Consider the following 18,367-nt stretch of genomic DNA (forward strand, 5'->3'; position numbering starts at 1 on the left):
TTTCCCCATTTCTCACTTTTAATGTCTCACATCCTCCAGCTAGCTGCCTCTTACAACGGAATCTCCACCCAAAACTCTCCCATCCAGCAAGCCAAATACACAAGCCCATTCTCATTTCTTCCCCTCCCCCTTTTTTCTACATCTGTTTTTTTTTTTCTCTTCATTAAAAAAAAAGAAAACTGGAGTTGGCACTCACAAAATTGTTTTTGAGATGGGGAATGATAAGGAAGAGAAAAAGAAGGGCTCTGAACTCTCATATACATTAATAATTTTTGTAAATCATATATAAATAAGATTTAGCATAGAAGGACCAAGCAATAAATGGAAAACAGTGTAAACAGCATACAAGTGACTGCTGAGAGGCAGCTTCTAACAGAAAGTGTTAGCCTTACTAAAAGCAAGATGATAAACAGAAATGATTAAAAGTTTAGGAAGTTAATGAAAAAAGTTGAAGCTCAAATTGGCCAGAGAAGTGTAGGACTTTCAATTTCGGGTTCAGACAGCATAAAAATGAACTGTGATGACAGATGGCTGACAGGAACCAGTTGCCATTTGAGCTTGGGAGCAGAGGAGACATCTGCAATCTGGCTGGAACACACTGAGTTAACGTACATTGCAAAGCACGGGTTTGTATCTAGGGAGAAAAAGGAGTTCTCTTTAATTCTGGAGATGGGGTCTGGGGAAATGAGTAGCCTACTCATTTTAGGGGTGCAACATTGGGACTAAACGTGTTTCATATCATGTTAATGGGGATTATTGACCGAATGCTTATAAAATGCTGTATGAACAAGCCATGGCTAGCTTGTTCCCCCAGAACCATGCAGTGTAGTAAACTGATTTTTGCACTTTCAAGTAATTGTTAACAATATGATGATTTGATGATTTATCGTAAAATAAGGGAATAGAAGCCAACCCTGAAAGCAAGTTTGTGATTTAATGACGGGAAAAACTACGAGTCTTGTGAGTGGAAATCATGATGGTTAAATGTATCAGTAATGAACACTTGTTGTCTTCTTTTCCAGGTCTTCTTTAAGATTTTATTACAAAGAATGTATCTCTTAATGTGAAAATATCTGGAGGGAATACCTGGATTTTATTGGCCCCTCCAAACTCACTAATCCTTCAGATTACAAATGAATTACTTCCTTTAACAGGGAATCCTTTAGTGTTTATAACAGTTTTCATAGGATGGAGGGTGGCCGGGAAAGTTCGTCCCAGTTAGAAAGAATGAGGCTTCATCCAGTTGCTCATCACTGCTCCTTGTGATAAGTCATCACTGAAAAGTATGCCCACTCCCCCGCCCAGCCCAGACCTGTTGCTGTTCCAGCCCAAGAGTCAGAGGTCCTGCTTTTCTATAATCTTCTGCTCTGTGACTCAAGTCTGTTTGTGGGCAAAGAAGACTCTCAGGCACCCAGGCAACAGAGATATATCTGATAGAAAAGTTTTACTAATTGTTCAAGAAGGCAAAAAACCAAAACACAGACAAACAAAACACCTCAGGCTGTAGCATGACCAGAGGCACCAAATTGCAATTCTCTTTCTATAAAAAAAAAGAAACAGCACTTCTGGTATGAAGGTATAGTGGGAGTGTGTGTTTGTGGAAATCTGTGTTTGAGGATACGTGACAGCTACAGAGCAAAGTGAGTAGTAAGTAGCTATTACTTACCTCCTTAGGGACAGGTCTTGTTTGTCTCTAGAAACTTCAGAACACTTAGCACAGCACCTTGCATCTTATCTGCCACTCACTAAAAGCATATCAAATTCATCGATTATCAGGACGACGCCTTCGGAAAATGGGAAATGGGTACCCTCTTATCATTGCTGCACTCTCCATCAGTGATAGGCAGCCTAAGAGAGCACAAGGGCAACAGGTTTAGGCTCAAAACTGGATGAGCAAGTTACAGTGGAGCCAACTGAGGAAACAGGACTCACTCACAGGATCACTGAACACCTTCCCCTGTTGAGCACTTGAAAAACGCAGAAGGTGAGTCTCACCAGCGGAACATTCACTTGGTCCAGGCCAATAGTTTAGCCTTACTGGAAACAGAACTCTAAATTAAAACAGCTTAAAAGTGAAGTCCTTTCTTCACCAGAACCTCTCATCCACCCATTAGGGGAACGAGCAGAACACTATGGCTCTGTGTGGGAACCAAACCTGAAAGGCCCACAGTCAGGACCAGGAGGGTAGATCAGAGAAGAAATTAGGAAGGCAAACACGTGTTTGTGGCAACTCCCTTCTCTATGGACCTTTGCCCAGATCTGGCCCCAAACATAGGGTGGCCACAACCTCTGTACCTCCTCCTGCCATAGCAGTCACATCCAGGAATGAGGGAAAACTGCCCACCCAGAGAAGATAATATCTGGAAGGAATGACTATTTGGGAAAAGTCCCAGTGCTAGTTTAGTGCCAACCAGTCCCCACCTTCTCCGGCCCCCTCCCACTGGTTCCTCCCCTTTCAGCTGCTCTAGTTCTTATAAAATCTCCACAGACTTTCACAAACAGCCTGTAGGAGCCTCTCCCTGCACTGCTGCAGCACAAGACAGTGAGACCAACCCACAGGACCACAGAGACCATGAAGAGCCTGCTGCTTCTCTCCATTCTGGCTGCCCTGGCCATGGCCGCTTTGTGTTACGGTGAGAACTCTTTCTCCTGCCATCTCTCTGGGCTTTTCCTGTGTCTGATTTCAGTTTCCTTCAATTTTTCCTCTCTCTCTTCTCCTTTCCTTGCTTCTTTCTCTACTGGAATCTTAAAAGTACCATTAATTTAATGTTTTCCAAGTTCCGAGCCCCATGTCTGTTCCATCCTGTCTTTTTTATATCCTGAATATCTAGATTCTTGTATGCAAATTATCAGGCAAGTCCTTTCTAGGATAAGTTACACTCGGAAACTTTGCTATTTCAGAAAGAAGATGAATTCCCAGCCCCCGAGTTCTCGTTTTTAAGGATGTTTATTTAGACTTTGGTAACAATTGGTTAAGGATATTGGTTGAATCACTTACTTTTAAACACATCAGTTTTCACAGTGAAGTGTTAAATATAGCCTTCTCTAGGGACAGGATAATCTCATGGACTTACTAAATGTGTCTGGTGAATTAATTTTAAAATGAAATTTTACATTTAAAGAATCTCGGAGAAAAATAGATTTAATAGTTTCTGTTGTCAAAAGATAAAATGTGCCTGGTTTGTGTATGTTCTTAAATATATCTCTGTTCGAAGCTTGTGAAAGGAAATCTGAAGCAAAATTATTTAATTATTCAGTTTTATGCTTCAATAAAATAGCTATTTTAGTTCTTAAGCCTAAATATTAACAACCATGTATCTTTTGCTACTGACTCTTGAAATTATTCATAAAGTTTCTGTGTGAGACGATTTGGCTTCTTCAGCTCCTTCTGAACTTTTCAAGCAAATTCATCTGCTTACATATCTAAGACTCTCATTGCCAAATTTTACCTGTTGGGAAGGTAGAAAGAAGACTGCTTTGACATCATCTCAATTCTTTCTCTGAGTTGGTATTGCGCCCAGTGCTAGCTGTGAGCTGGGGCCAGTGGTTTCTGTGGCTGCCAATTTAATACAGGTTCTTAAGAGGCTTTTGGAACCTCCTAGAAGCCTGCCTGAAGAAACCTAGCTGTCTTCTAGAACTTTTTGTCTCTTCCTCAACCCTGCTTTCAGACAGCTGCCAGATTAATCGGAGAAGACGGCTCTCTGGAGACCTGTGTGCAGCACTTCAATTGTCTTATTTCACTAGCCCGAAAACCTCAGAGCCCTTGGGAAATTGGAGCTGTGCTCTCGAGCTTCTTGAACATCAGAGAAACTAAAGTGCAGACATATGCACAGCATGGGCAGAGCTAGAGAAGTAGTTCATAAATCGTAAATGCCCGATATTTGTAATAACCACATTGTTAAATATATTCCTCACACCTTTGTGACTCTTGCTTCTCCCTCCTTCACTATGTTTAGACTATTGCGATGTATGGTAACAATAACACGAATCTTTTCTTTTAATTCCAGAATCTCATGAAAGCATGGAATCCTATGAAATCAGTAAGTGAATATTTGACTTATTTAAATCTCATGTATTATAGAATCCCTCCTTGTGCTTAAAAAGACAAACAGTAAAACATGTAATAGGGAGAGAAAAAGAGGGGCCTTCTTTGAAAAACTAAAGTAAAATTTAAAATCCAATGAGTACAAAATCACCAGACAAGCAATTTTTTTAAGCTTGCAGTGGTGTAATATGGCATTTAAACACCATTCAACGTACTTAGGAGCCATAAAACCTCATTTGGAAGTTTTACGTTGGCACCACGTCAACCACACGAATGGAAAACAAGGAGTAATGACAACTGGCAAAGTACAGAACTGGAGGCCAAGTTGGTTGGGAGACCACAGGCATCAACATTGTCAGAATGGCACTGAATTTCTAGACTTAAAAAGACTGAGTATAAGAGAAAATAACATATCACTCTCATTTTCAGTTGGTTCATTGTTCTTATCCTGTTTAAAGTCTTCATTTATTAATAATCTAAAAACATGCTTTACAAGTCCTCAGGACAGAGAGAATTCTTCCTCAAAAGAATTTTTAAAACACTCTGAAACAGGAATACCAAAACTGAAAAAACAGTTATTGCCCAAAGGCAAAACAAACAAGCAAAAATTTCAATGGCCAATGTGACAAAGACACATATATGGGTTATTAATTTCTTTTGAAAAGGCAGTTAATGAAATATGCTTACATTCCCTTTTGATTTTTGCATATCTCTAGTTACACGAAATGCATGAAGTAATGAGCTTTCAAACATAATTTGTGTTAGGAAATACTCAGAAATGTTTGCAGCTACTGTCTCCCTAAAACTGCAATTATTTATTTCTGTTTTAAGGTCCCTTCATTAACAGGAGATATGCTAACACCTTTATATCCCCGCAGCAGAGATGGAGAGCTAAAGTCCAAGAGAGGTGGGTAACAAAACTTGATGGGGGAGTCATTTTTCCCAGTGTAGCATCCCAGATCAGAATGGAGTGAGAAACAGGTTGTTTTAAGAAGAGATATTATATCTAACTGTATCCCCAAATCAAAGAATTTTAAAACAATATACAGAAAACAACTGAATTTCTAGAAGACTATTTTGTAAAAGGCTCAGAAAGGAGAGGGAGGGAGAACCTAAAAGAGGACAGAAAGAGAAATTGTTTTCATTAAAAAAAAAAAAATTCCCCCTGTTCAACCTCTCTTCCCTGTTCTTCAGGTATCTCTTGATAAGGGCAGGGGGGCTGCGGGCGGGGTGGGGGGGATGGGCAGGGCAAGGATGGTGGTGGGGGATGGTGATTGGGATCTTCAATATTTTCTGATATTCTTATTTCCTTTTTCTTATTCCTCCATTCTCTTTATACTTCTTAATCTGGGCCTCAATTTCCCCCCACTTTCTAGGATCCGAGAACGCACCAAGCCTGTCCAAGAGTTCAACCGAGAAGCCTGTGATGACATTAGACTTTGCGAACACTACGCCAGGGTTCTGGGCTACAACGCTGCCTACAATCGCTATTTCCGGCAGCCCCGGGGGGGCAAATAAGATTGAAAAAAGTCTCATTCTTTCCAGCGCCTGATGCCTGGTTGTGTATTCCCTTGCAGTAGCATCATTGAACCATAAAGACATATACGAATTGCTTCTCTCTTAAATGTCTTCGTCTGGCGGTGCCCTTCCTCCCTGCTCCCAGAATGATAAATAATGATAGCACAGTGTAGTGAAGGTGGAAGAGGAGTTATGATGTACGATTATTATTATAATAAAATTACGGTTGGATACTTTCATTTTGTGAGTCTGATTTCTTCTGAAAAAATGCCGAGATACTGAAGCACGGCCCATCTAATCCAGCATAGGAGATTCTATTGGCACGTTCTGGGGTTGACTAGAAGCATAGCTGCACAGAAAGAATGAGCCTTAGAAGACAGTCACTTAGCCATATGTCTAGACTCTCTCTCAAACATCATTGATGATTAATCACATAATTTTCCTGCTTTCTAACTTTAAATGGTCTCTGAATTCCTTTTGTGTGGATTTCTGACTCTGTATTGTGGCTCATGACCCTCACTTGAATGTTATCGTTTCCTAAAATGCCACCACTTTGATTCTTACTTGAGCCAAGAAAATATGTGTTTACTTTCATAATCACCAGAGATATTTTAAATTTTTTTATTTTTGAATTACAGTTGATTTACAATATTGTATTAGTTTCAGGTATGCAACCCTATGATTAGACATTTATATAATTTACGAAGTGATCACTAGGATAAATCTAGGACCCATCTGACACCATACATAGTTATTACAATATTATTGACTATTTCCCTATACTGTGCTTTACATCCCCATGACTATTGAGTAACTGCCAATTTGTACTTCTAAATCCCTTCACCTTTTTCACCCATCCCCCAACTCCCTCCTTCCTGGCAACCTTCAAAATGTTCTCTGTATCTATAAGTCTGTTTCATAATCACCAGAGATTTTTTAAATGATGCCCTCATGGAATTTTGGAGCCAGAAGATGCAAGAACTCCTTCAGGCCTGATTTGCTGAGGAGGAAATGAGGCTCCAGAGTCTCCCTGCATGATGGTTAGGTACAGAGGCCAGGGCTTCTCAAGCCTAATTGTGACCCTGTTCTTCTCTGCTGAAGAACTTGTTCATGCCCACCCACTTTTACATTCATTCTTTCTAGTAGGCCCACAGCCTCAGTCTATTTTGTAGAGTATATCTTTCTACTCCTTCAAAATTCTGCCCAAATCTCAAGCACTTGATGAAATCCATGATGATTACATCTACCCAGCTACCATCACACCACTCTAGCCAATATGCAGCCCTTCAAGAATTAATATAAAGAGTCAAGTACAATGATATTATTCAATTATGTTTTGATTAAAGTTTCTTTTATATATTTGTTTGCATTATGGCAATCTCTTTGAAGGCAAACACTGTAAATGCATTATTTTTCTCCCTAAAGCCTTGGAACTATGTTCTGTTCACAAAGATTATTCAATGAACACTGAATAAACAACAGACTAATCATGCCCAGGAGTGATCCCCCAGTTCTGAAACTGTTAGATTCATATAATAATGTAGATTGTATAATTTAAACCATTGTCATATTAATGCAATGAGTGTTTTGTGATTTTCTAAGCTCTTTTGCATATTAAGTAGGTCTTAACAACAACTCAGAAGGTGGGTAATATGTAATAGATAGTAAAATCGAGACCCAATGTCCTCCGGAAGACATTGTAGCAGATGCAGAGGTCTGCACCTTCAGCTGAGGAATTCTGCCCCTGGTTACCAGAAATACTGGCAGCTGATGGTTCTCTGCTAAAAACCTGAGTGCAACACATCTCCAGATCTCTCTCTCTGCTCCTTTCAACTCTGAACTCTGTCTCCTCAACTCAGGAAGGCCCTAAGGGTCTACGTGGGTCCCATGTTCTGTCCCATGGTCTGAACACCCTCTAGGAAGTAAGCTTGGCAGCTATAGGGTTCACCTTATTTGTTCCCCATCTCTTATGCATCAATGTTGAATAATCTAAAAGAAGGCAAATATGGAAGAAAAGGGGAACAAAATAAAACAGGAAGGACAAATTGACAACAAATGGCAGACAGTTTTAAGGGACTTCTGGCCAAGATGGAGGCATAGGTACATATACTGTGCCACCTTGCACAACCAAGAGAAGGACAACAAATTTAAAAACAAAAAAACAACCAGAGCTGCCAGAAAATTGAACTGTATGGAAATCGGACAACCAAAGAGTTAAAAGAAACATTCATTCAGACCTGTAGGAGGGGCGGAGATGGGCAGCTGGGGCAGCGAGGACACACAGCAAGACAGTGGCTGGTGGAGTGGGCAGTCCCATATTTGCATGCAGATAAACCGGGAAGAACAACTGGGGAGCAAGACAGACTGCAAAACCCAGGGTTCCAGCACCGGGAAATAAAGCCTCAAAACCTCTGACTGAAAACACCTGTGTGGGGGTTGAGGCGGCAGCAGGAGAAACTCCCAGCCTCACAGGAGAGTTTGTTGAAAAGACCCCCAGGGTTGTAGAATGCACACAAACCCATCTACCCAGGAATCAGCTCCAGAAGGGCCCAATTTGCTTATGGATAGCAGTGGAAGTGACTGAAAGCCAGTCCAGAGCTAAGCAAGCAGCATTGTTCCCTCTCTGACCCCTCCCCCACATACAGTGCCACAAAGCAGTGACCTGGGTTGCCCTGACCTGGCCAATACCTAAGGCTCCGCCCCTTACTGTGTAACAGGCATGCTGAGATTAAAAAAAAAAAAAGGCTCATATTACAGAACAGATCAAAGCTCCAGAAAAAAATAGAACTAAATGATGAAGAGATAGTCAACCTATCAGATGCTGAGTTCAAAACACTGGTAATCAGGATCCTGACAGAAATGGTTGAGTATGGTTGCAAAATACAGGAAAAGGTGAAGGTTATGCTAAGTGAAATAAAGGAAAATGTACAGGGAACCAACAGTGAAGGGAAGGAAACTGGAACTCAAATCAGTGGTTTGCCCCAGAAGGAAGAAATAAACGTTCAACCACAACAGAATGAAGAAACAAGAAATCAAAAAAATGAGGAGAGGCTTAGGAACCTCGGGGACCTAAGGTTAGGAACTGTATTGTGATAAATTTCATTTTTTGCACTGTTTTAGTGTTTCTCGTAGATTTGGATTGTTGTGTTTTCATTTACATTTGTCTCAAGGTATCTTCTGGTTCTTTTCTTGATCTCATCCTAACGCATTCCCTGTTCAGTAGCATGTCTTTAGCTTCAGTGTGTTCACGTGTATTTGAGTTTCCTTTTGTAATTGATTTCTAGTTTTATACCATTGTGGTTGAAGAATGTGCTTGATATGATTTCAATCTTCTTAAATTTACTAGGACTTGATTGGGCCTAACAGATAGTCTATCCTGGAAAGTGTTGTGTGTGCACTTGAAAAGAATGTATATTCTGCTGCTTTGGCTGAAATGTATAAAAACATCAATTAAATACTTTTGTTTTATTATGTCACTTAAGGTCACTATTTCCTTGTTGGTTTTCTATCTGGAAGATTTATCCATTAATGTAAATGGGGTGTTACAGTCCCCTACTATGACTGACTGTACTACTATTGATCCCTCTCTTTATGTTCATCAATATTTGCCTTATGTATTTAGGTACTCCTCTGTTGGGTGCATAAATGTTTGCAAGGGTTATATCCTCTTATTGAACAGATCACTTTATCATTTTGTATTATCCTTTTTTGTCTCTTATTATAGCCTTTAAAGTCTCTTTTGTTTAAGTATTGCCACCACAGCTTTTTTAAAAAATTTCCATTTGCATGAAATATCTTTTTCATCCTTTACTTTTAGTCTATGTGTATCTTTCATTCTGAAGTGTATATCTTGTACACAGCATATATCTTTTTCTTTTATTATTATTCATTCAGCTAACTCATGTCTTTTGATTGGGGCATTTAATCCATTTACATTTAAAGTGGCTATCGATAGGTATTTATTGCCCTTTTATTTTTTATAATTATGATCCTGGGCTTTTTCTTTCTTCTTCTTAAAGAAGTCCTTTAACATTTCTTGTAATACTGGTTTGGTGTGATGAATTCCTTTAGCCTTATCTTGTCTGGGAAGCTCTTTACCTATCCTTCAATTTTAAATGATAGCCTTGCTAGGCAGAGTATTCTTGGTTGTAGGTCCTTGCTTTTCATCGCTTTCACTATTTCATACTAGTCCTTTTTGGCCTGAAAATTTCCTACTGACAAATGTCCTGACAATCGTATGGAGAGTCCATGTAGGGAACTGTCTTGATATTTTTAAGATTCCGTCTTTGTCTTTAATCTTTGCAATTTTAATTATGTTGTGTCTTGGTGTGGTCCCCTTTAAGTTCATTTTGTTTGAGACTCTGTGCTTCCTGGATTTATATGTCTATTTCTTTCACCAAGTTAGGGAAGTTTTCTGTTATTATTTCTTCAAATAAGTTCTCAATCTTTTACTCTCTCTCTCTTCTCCTTTCTGGTAGCCCAAAGATGCAAATGTCATTATACTTGGTTTTGTTCTAGAGGTAGTTTAAACTATCTTTATTTTTTTTTTAATTCTTCTTTTCTTTATGTTGTTCTGAATGGGTGTTTTCTGCTACCATTTTTCTCCAAATTGCTGATTCAGTCCACTGCTTCAACTAATCTGCTGTTGATTCCTCCTAGTGCATTCTTCATTTCAGTTACTATATTCCTCATGTATGAATGATATTTTTATGGTTCCTATGCCTTTTTTTATGTTTACTATCTCTTCACTGAAGTTCTTACTCAGTCTTTTGAGCATCCTTATAACCAGTGTTTTGAACTCTGTATCTGATAGATTGTGTGCCTCCATTTTATTTACCCCTTTTTCTGGAGAGTTCTCCCATCCTTTCATTTGGGACATCTCTCTTTGTGTGCCCATTTTGGCTGCCTCTGTTTGTTTCTATGTATTAGGTAGATCTGCTATGTCTCTCAGTCTTGGCAGAATGGCCTCATGTAGTTGGTATCCTATGGGGCCCAGTGGCTGTCTCCCTGATAACCTGAGCCAGGCACTCCAGGAGTGTCCCTTGTGTAGATTGTGCATGCTGTCCTGTCGAGGTTGAGCTTCAGTTGCTGTCAGCACACCAGTGAGTGGCACTGACCCTAGGCTGACTGGCTATGAGGACTGGCCATGACCACAGCATACCAGCTGCTGCACAGGGGCTGACCTCATGGAGTGGGATTCACTGCAATGAGGTCTGGTGCCTGTAAAAAGACTGCCCTTTGGGTTACCACTTGTGGAGGTAATCAGGGAGCTAATCAGGTGGTGCTCTTTTGTGGTCTGAATCCTGTTACTGAGTGTGTTGGTTCTGGGACCTCTTGTGAAGGGTTCTGGTACAGGTCAGTTTCAGATGCAGCCTGGGGCTGGCTACCTCTTAGGAGCAACAAAGCAATCGGGGATTGGTAGCTGCCTGTGCTGGGCCTACATGCACATAACAGAGGCTATGCTGCAAACCACCAATATGGAGCCTGGGGAAGGTCACCAAAGGCCCAAGGCACCCCAAGATTTGCAAAACCTGCTGGATGACTGTCAGTCTCAGACACTGAAAGAATTTTGGGAAGTATGCGAGTTGGATGACGTAGGGCCTCAGGGCGTCATCAGGGTGGGGCAAGTGGCATTTACCCAGTTAATACAGATACAGATTTGGTGTCAGTGCTAAACATGAGGACATTCAGCAAAATTCTCAGGGTATACTGAGGCCAGCTACCAGCAGCCTGGGGCCTGCAGACCTTTTCAGTGGGTTGGGTTCTCAGGGAATCATCACGTTGAAGGTAGTAGACTTCACCAGGCTAATGCAGATTCAGGAAGGGCTGAGTACAGGGACAATGGTGGCCATCGCTTCAGCCGTCACCCTGTAGCCACACAACTCAGTTTCTCCATGTATGTCTCTGGCACCACCTAAGCTTGACTGGAATTCTTTGAGAATTTTTTAAGAAAGACTGCAATGCAGGTCCAGGCAAGTGCGTGAGTTGTGTAAGGCAGAGTCTCAGGGAGTCGTAGGAGTGGAGCAAGTGGAGTTCACCAGGCTGATATAGATTGAAATTTGGCCACAGGGGAAAAAAGTTCAACATAAGAAAGACGACACCCATCAGCTGTGCACAAGGAGGGCTCAACACGGGGACAATGACAGCCATCCCTCCAGCCCTCACCCAGAAGCCACACAACTCAGTTTCTCTCTGTATGTCTCGGAATCCTCCTGAGCCACTCTCTGTCCACTGGAGCCCAAGGTGAGTGCCTACGAGTGAGAGTTTGCACACAGGCCTTTTAATGAACACATAGGTTTCCAGCAGCCTTTCATCTCACCCAGACAGGCAGAATCCCCATTGATTTTACAGCTAGATGTTATGTGGGCTCCTCTTCCTAGCACTGGTGTTTCAGGCTGAGGGGACTAAGACCCCTCACTCCTCAGAGGGAGCCTTTGCAGCTGCGATATCAACCACGTCGTGTAGGTGGGGACAGCTGTTTCACATCTCTGCCTCTCCTACCAATCTTGATGTGGCTGCTTCTTTATATCCTCAGTTATATCCTGTTCAGCTAGTCTTCAGGTTGATTGTTCTATAATTTAATTATAATTTTGATATAGTCATGATAGGAGGTGAGTATGGTGTCCACCTACTCTGCTATCTTGTGGAAAAGATGTACAAAGAATTCTATGTTGTCAAGTTTTATTTTCTTTTAATTCTCTTAAGGTGTTTTTCCACTGTCTTCTAGCTTGCATTTTTTTCTGATATAAAATCAGTTGTAGTTTTTTACTCCTGTATATATACTGTGCCTTTTATCTCTGGCTGCTTCTAAGGTTTTTGTAATTGTTTTTGACCACACTGATTATAATATACCTTCACCAACATCCAGAGATCCCTTTCTCTATAGCTATCTCCTCTTCAGTACTTTGCTATGTGAGCCATAGCCAACACATTCGCTCAAGACTTCCAGCTCCATCTCAACTCAAAACCACCACTGGATTCCATCTGGATTCCTCCTCCCCAAGCCACAGATTGGAAACATTCTTAAGGAAATAACCTGGAGCAATCATAGGACTCACTTGGCTTGTTTCCCATCTCTTAGGGGACGGGAAAGTGACTTGATGTCCAGTGCCTTGAAAATCATGTTGGCTAAAAGCCCATTAAATCAGGTGGGACTACTCTGAATTGTTATCTCAGCCTCAGTGTTGCCCCATAGAATTGAATGAGACACTTATTTCAACTGCATAAGTTCACATGCTCACTTTGACTACTTCTAGTTCTCTTATCCTTCTCACAGGTTATACCCAAGGGTACTCTCCAATAAACCATCAGCACACAGATCTTTGAGTCTTAAAGTCTATCTCCTAGGGAACCAAATCTGTGATAGTCATTCAGGTGGCAAATAGCAGGACCAGGATCTTCTAGCTCCAGACTCCTTGTTTTAATCATCACACACTAGATTCATAGTTGTTGGGGTTTTTTGTTTTGTTTTGTTTTGAGCTGACAAGGAGTTCAACAATGACCTAATTCAACCCCCTCATTTTACATTGAGAAATTTGTGAGCTTAGGGACTACACGACTGTTCTAAGGGCAGGTAATGCTATTCTCTTGGGAAATTCACTTGTACTAAAATTATTAAATCTAATTTCTTAAGCCAAATTTTAAAGAGAGTTATGCACAGTCCTGGCCGATGTGGCTCAGTTAGCTGGGCACCATCCCATAAACTGAAAGGTCACTGATTGATTTCTGGGAAGGGCATATCCTGGTATTGTAGGTTCGGTCCCCATTCAGGGCACGTGCAAGAGGCAACAGATGTTTCTCTCCTTCTCTTTCTCCCTCCCTTCCCCTCTCTGGAATCAATAAAAGAAAAAAAGGTGTTATGCACATACATAGTGCATATATTTCTACCAACTTCTCATTGTGAATAGTCATACTGTCCAATCTGATAAATCTATGTTTAATGTAGTTTCTACCTTAGTCAAAATTTTAAGCTAGCCACCTTTTCAGTTCTCTTCATTTTTTGATGTATTCTGGTTTTTCAAATCTAAGACACAGGAAGTGATAGGTCACAGGTCTGATTTTCTTCCTCTTGTATCAGTGCATCTTAGAAACCAAAGAGTGTTTAAACATAGACAGAATGCTCTCTTGCCAGGCCATAAAAGAAATTTAGCCTTTCAACAAAGTGTTTGAGATTAAGGACTTTGGAAATAGGTCTCCCAGCAACACCACTTAGAACTGTGCCATTCTTGGGCAAGTTAATTAATCTCACTAGGCCTCAGTTTCCTTATTTGTAGAATAAGAAGATTCTAGCACAGATTTTAGAGTTACAGTAAATGTTAAATAAATGAGTATATGTAAATTGCACAAAACACTGGCATACAGTAAATGCTTAGTAAATGTCAGCTATCTCTAGTGTTATTTTCAATTGTAATATTATTATAATATTTACATTCTGGATATTAATAAATGGTAAGATAATACCTCCATGGGGATCCCCCTTATGCCTTGAAAGCAGCCAGCAGGACATACAGCTAAAAGCTATTAATAGCACGAGCCAACTTGTACTCGCTCCACTCTTCCTCCTTTCCCCACCATGCCATACCCACCAATGCTGATGAAGAACTCAGTTTCAGAAGACTAGGCCAGAGAAGTACGTTTGGTTTAAGGAAAATTCATGATTTTAACTTTCATGTTCTACTGGTTTAGAATTCATGCATCCATATTTTTATGGAGTCATAAATATTATATAGTTACGTAGAAGTGATGTATTCAAGCACAATTTTCACCCCTACCTCTCCCTTTTGAATAAAGGAAATCTGCAAGGAATCCGTTGTTCTATATCTAGGTTCTTTAGTAACTTGATTATCCATCATTAACAGGCTTTTCTTCAATTCTTCAATCTTAATGTTTCGGGGCCACTTCTTTGTCACAATACAGAACTCTAGTAATTCTATCCTAAACTCATTTTGATTTGGAACCCTGAATCTTTGCTTAGATTACCTCTATTTTTCTATCAATGAACTAGAGTTCCACTTTATCTTAGATGGCTCTCCTCTGGAACGCAGGTAACCATTGGACTACTGCCAAATATGCCTTCTGCTATGCCCCCTCTACCAGCAGGAATCCCTGTCAGTTGATGTTAACTCAGAACGGAACCTATTATTCCACTCTGCTTTTCCTATGAGAATACGGTAGCTATCCGTGCTGTGCTACGTACCCTAAACTATTAAGCATTATGTAGTAGTATATTCCCAATAAGTAGAATGCGTGGGTCTGAAAACTAAGGCATGGAAGCCAGAGTGGCTCCATATTTTGTAACCACATGAAAAATTTACATTTTTCACTGCTAAAATTATAATGTCTGTTGGTCTGGAAATCCTGGTTCATAGAGAAAGAACACTTTCACCAAAGGACATTGGAAGAGTCCCATTTAAGCTCCAGACACTGCCTGACCACTTTGAATGCTTGCTTGTCAAATTTTTTTAAATGTTCCTCACAAGAGCAAGGCTCTTCATGCTGAGACTACTTAACAAGTAAAGGAGTCATCTTTCCTAGTGGCTGTAACTGAACATAATAATCAGGAGAAGATAGGGCTTCCGATTCTACGGAAGGAAACATTCACTCAATATTTAGACAAGCCATTGGAACAGCTCCTGATATCCCTCTGCCCGATCATGGTAGGGACTGGACAGGCACGTTAACCATGAGAAGGTCTGAGAAGTCTGTGGTGACCGGGAGCTCACAACTCCCAGGAATAGAAGTCTACTTCACTTACCAAGTTAGACACCTAGACCACCAGATGTGCCAAGAGTGGCAGAATCTAGAATGGGTTGTTGAAGAGAAAGACAATGAGTGTTCATAGTAAACTCACAACCAGCTGCAGCAGCAGGGACTGTAGTTGGTCCCACTAACCCTTCACCAATATTCTGACCTGGCCCCAGGAGCAAACTGATCTTCACACAGGAGGACAGACCAAAGGAGAGATTACAGAGCTGGGAAAGAGAAGATACATGTTTTATAGATATACATGTCTAAAACACAGCCTCAGCATCCAGGAAAGTGTGACTAGAACCTATCTGATACTGTAATTTTTCCTGGAACAGAGACCAATCAAATTGTAAAGAAGCTGTTCCTGACATATTTTATTAAGCAGGTGGATGTCACACTACAAGTGTGGACAGCAGTTGATGCTGTGGTGCTTTGTCCAGATCCTTCCTGTCTCCCATTCCCTCAGATGCTGGCAGCTGATGGCTTTCAACTGGCTGAGTTTCTCTCCTAAAAGTGCCTTTAGCTGAAGAGAGCAACTAGTCTTGTGATTGCTTCTTTTTCATCTTCCATTCTCTTGCCCGCACAATGTTTAGAAGCCAGGATATGTCGTGACTAAATCGCTCAGTTTATGAATATATACACACACACACACACACACACACACACACACACACAAAGCAGAGGTAGGAAGACAGGACATGGGAACTTCTTAGTGGTCTCTCATTTCATTTCACTGAAACTGGTCCCAATTTTTCTCACTTAAAAATGCAACCCCCAACTATCCTCAAGTAAGTCAATGTTAGAAACTACATTATGAGATTCACTTATGAATTTCTTTAGAGAAATGAACTGGGTGACCTGTTGGGGTTTTTTTCCATGTTTCATTTCTCTGAATTCAGGCATTGAAAGCTAACCAACAAAGAAAGCCAGGAATATAAGTCATCTGGGGTTGTTAAAACATGAGGTTAAGCTTTAAAAAATACTGTTCAAGAAATATGCTCTTTTCTCAGTTAACACAGGAGGTTTTTATGGTGTTTGCCTAGAAACACTCTTGACTCTACTTTGGAGAGAGCAATACACAAAATTTGTCTCTGTGCATTTCATCTAAGGATAATAACCACGGCTTCAACCACAAACCTACAATAAAGTAGGCAAATACTCTGCATACATTTGAGTACATGTTTTTAAACATTCTTAGAGAGAATTTTGCTTCTCATAAAGAGTCTTGGAAATGCCCCTAGAGGATAATGATTTTGTGTTATAAAGGTATTCTAAGAAAATCCTAAGTGCTGTGACTTAATTCTAGGAGTGAATAGACCTCAAACATGAGAGTATTCCAACGAAGACATTATTGAGCTAAGAAATAGGAGATAGATTTTCACTCAACTGGCAAATACATTTTTATAAAACAGCACAGTATCCAGAAAAAGGTGACTAGAACTACAGAGCTTAGTTGGACAAAAAAATTCATCTTCTTGAAAACATATTTTCTGAGTATTAGGTAACCAACATCCCTCATTTTTAATCTGAATATCCGTATGACAAAACAACAAGGGTCAAAAATTCAAAATTATTGTTAAGGATTAGACACCTTCAATTCCTTGCTGCTTTCTGATCACACATACGTGTTGTACATCTTCCTTGTTTTAGAATGTCCTAAATTTTTTGCTTCTAAGGCCTTAAATTAAAACAGAATTCTCTTGAAATCATATGGGCCCACCAGAATGCAGATGTTAAAAATGTAATTAGAGATAGAAATATAGGTGATGAAGGTTTTAAAGTGTTGTTCTCCCCTGAAATCAAATTTATAACTTATTGTCTTAGAAGGAGACTCACATTAAAAAAGGTCACCTTTTATGTTTGCTGGGATAAAGCCATTGTTGTTTAATACCATAATTTATGGAAATGATATTTAATGAAGCTATCATGTATTTAACATTTCACAAATATTTAACAGGAACCTATTCTATGCCATACAGTAGCCTAGATGGTCTTTGAGTTTGCTCTTAAAACTGCAGTGTTACGAAGTTCTCCAAGTCACATGATATCCCAGTTCACATGGATAACTAATTGTTAGCATAGAAGTTTTTCTTAGATTGAATCAGTTTAAACATTTGGCCTTAATTTTTATCTCTAGGGAAAAAGAACAACAGAATTAATACATTCTATTGCCTCAGTTCTCTTCTTTTAAAACTTCCACATTTGATATGTTTTATAGACACCTCCACACTCCCAAATATCCTTCTCGCTCCTCCTCTCTCTCCCTCTCCCCCCCTCTCTCTCTAGCAGAGACACAAACTATTTATTTGTAAAACTAACTTTTTTTTCATGAGCATGGGGCCTGGTGTATGAGCCGTAGTCTGAGAAGGGCATGGTGACCAGAAGCCCACAGCTCTCAGTAGTGTACACTTAAAAAAATTAAGTGGGTAGATCTTATGTTAAGTGTGCTTAAAAACATAAAATTTTAAAAATTATAAGTGGAACCTAATCGATAAAATGAACAAGAGAGCAAAATAGAACCAGAGACATGGATGGAGATAAAGAAGAAACTGACAGTAACCAGAGGGGAAGGAGAGAGGGATAACAGGAGAAAGAAGGGGAAGGGTCGTCAAGGAACATGTATAAAAGACCCAGGGACAAAACCAACCAATGGTGGGGGAGGGACTGAATGTAGGAGGTGGGGGTGGGTAGGGCAGAAGGAGAGTAATGGGGGGGAAAATGGGGACAACTGTAACTGACCAACAATGAAAAAATTTTTAATTAAAAAAAATAAATAGTATAGTTCTGTTGTCTTAGAATCACGACAAATGAAACACACAGTATTGGGTCATTTTTTTTGCATAGATATGCAAACAAAATGTTAGTTTCTGGATTTCTCATAGCAGGAATTTGTCTGTAAATTGTCACTGAATCGATGTGTTTGTGGGGGTAAGGAGAGTCCAGGGCTTCGCACTTCACTATCTTGTTTACGTCGCCCTCCCGCATGCATCGTTTTCTGCATATATTCTAGTCCACCAGCATCTGTCCTGTAGGACCCAGTGGAAAGCACAGCACATG

At 40.1% G+C, this 18,367-nt stretch overlaps 2 protein-coding genes and 1 long non-coding RNA gene across 3 annotated transcripts in view; 2 read left to right on the plus strand and 1 right to left on the minus strand.

Moving 5' to 3' along the window:
- The window catches only part of LOC123478204 (uncharacterized), a 101,399-nt gene that overhangs the window by 36,179 nt on the left and 46,853 nt on the right, over positions 1 to 18,367 (minus strand). The gene's annotated exons all lie outside the window — the stretch shown is intronic.
- Positions 2,480 to 5,802, plus strand: MGP (matrix Gla protein). The gene is made up of 4 exons (XM_024575644.3): positions 2,480 to 2,633; positions 4,008 to 4,040; positions 4,877 to 4,952; positions 5,422 to 5,802. The coding sequence occupies exons 1-4, from the start codon at positions 2,573 to 2,575 to the stop codon at positions 5,561 to 5,563; spliced, it is 312 nt and encodes a 103-aa protein (XP_024431412.1). The 5' UTR covers positions 2,480 to 2,572; the 3' UTR covers positions 5,564 to 5,802.
- ART4 (ADP-ribosyltransferase 4 (inactive) (Dombrock blood group)) overlaps positions 8,387 to 18,367 on the plus strand; it is a 40,185-nt gene continuing 30,204 nt past the window's right edge. Inside the window, exon 1 of the mRNA XM_053921774.2 lies at positions 8,387 to 8,637. Within this exon, the coding sequence (XP_053777749.1) occupies positions 8,423 to 8,637 (215 nt within the window). The 5' untranslated portion in view covers positions 8,387 to 8,422. The remainder of the gene's footprint in view (positions 8,638 to 18,367) is intronic.

Source organism: Desmodus rotundus, chromosome 3 (assembly GCF_022682495.2).
Source record: "Desmodus rotundus isolate HL8 chromosome 3, HLdesRot8A.1, whole genome shotgun sequence".
Classification (NCBI taxonomy): Eukaryota; Metazoa; Chordata; class Mammalia; order Chiroptera; family Phyllostomidae; genus Desmodus; species Desmodus rotundus.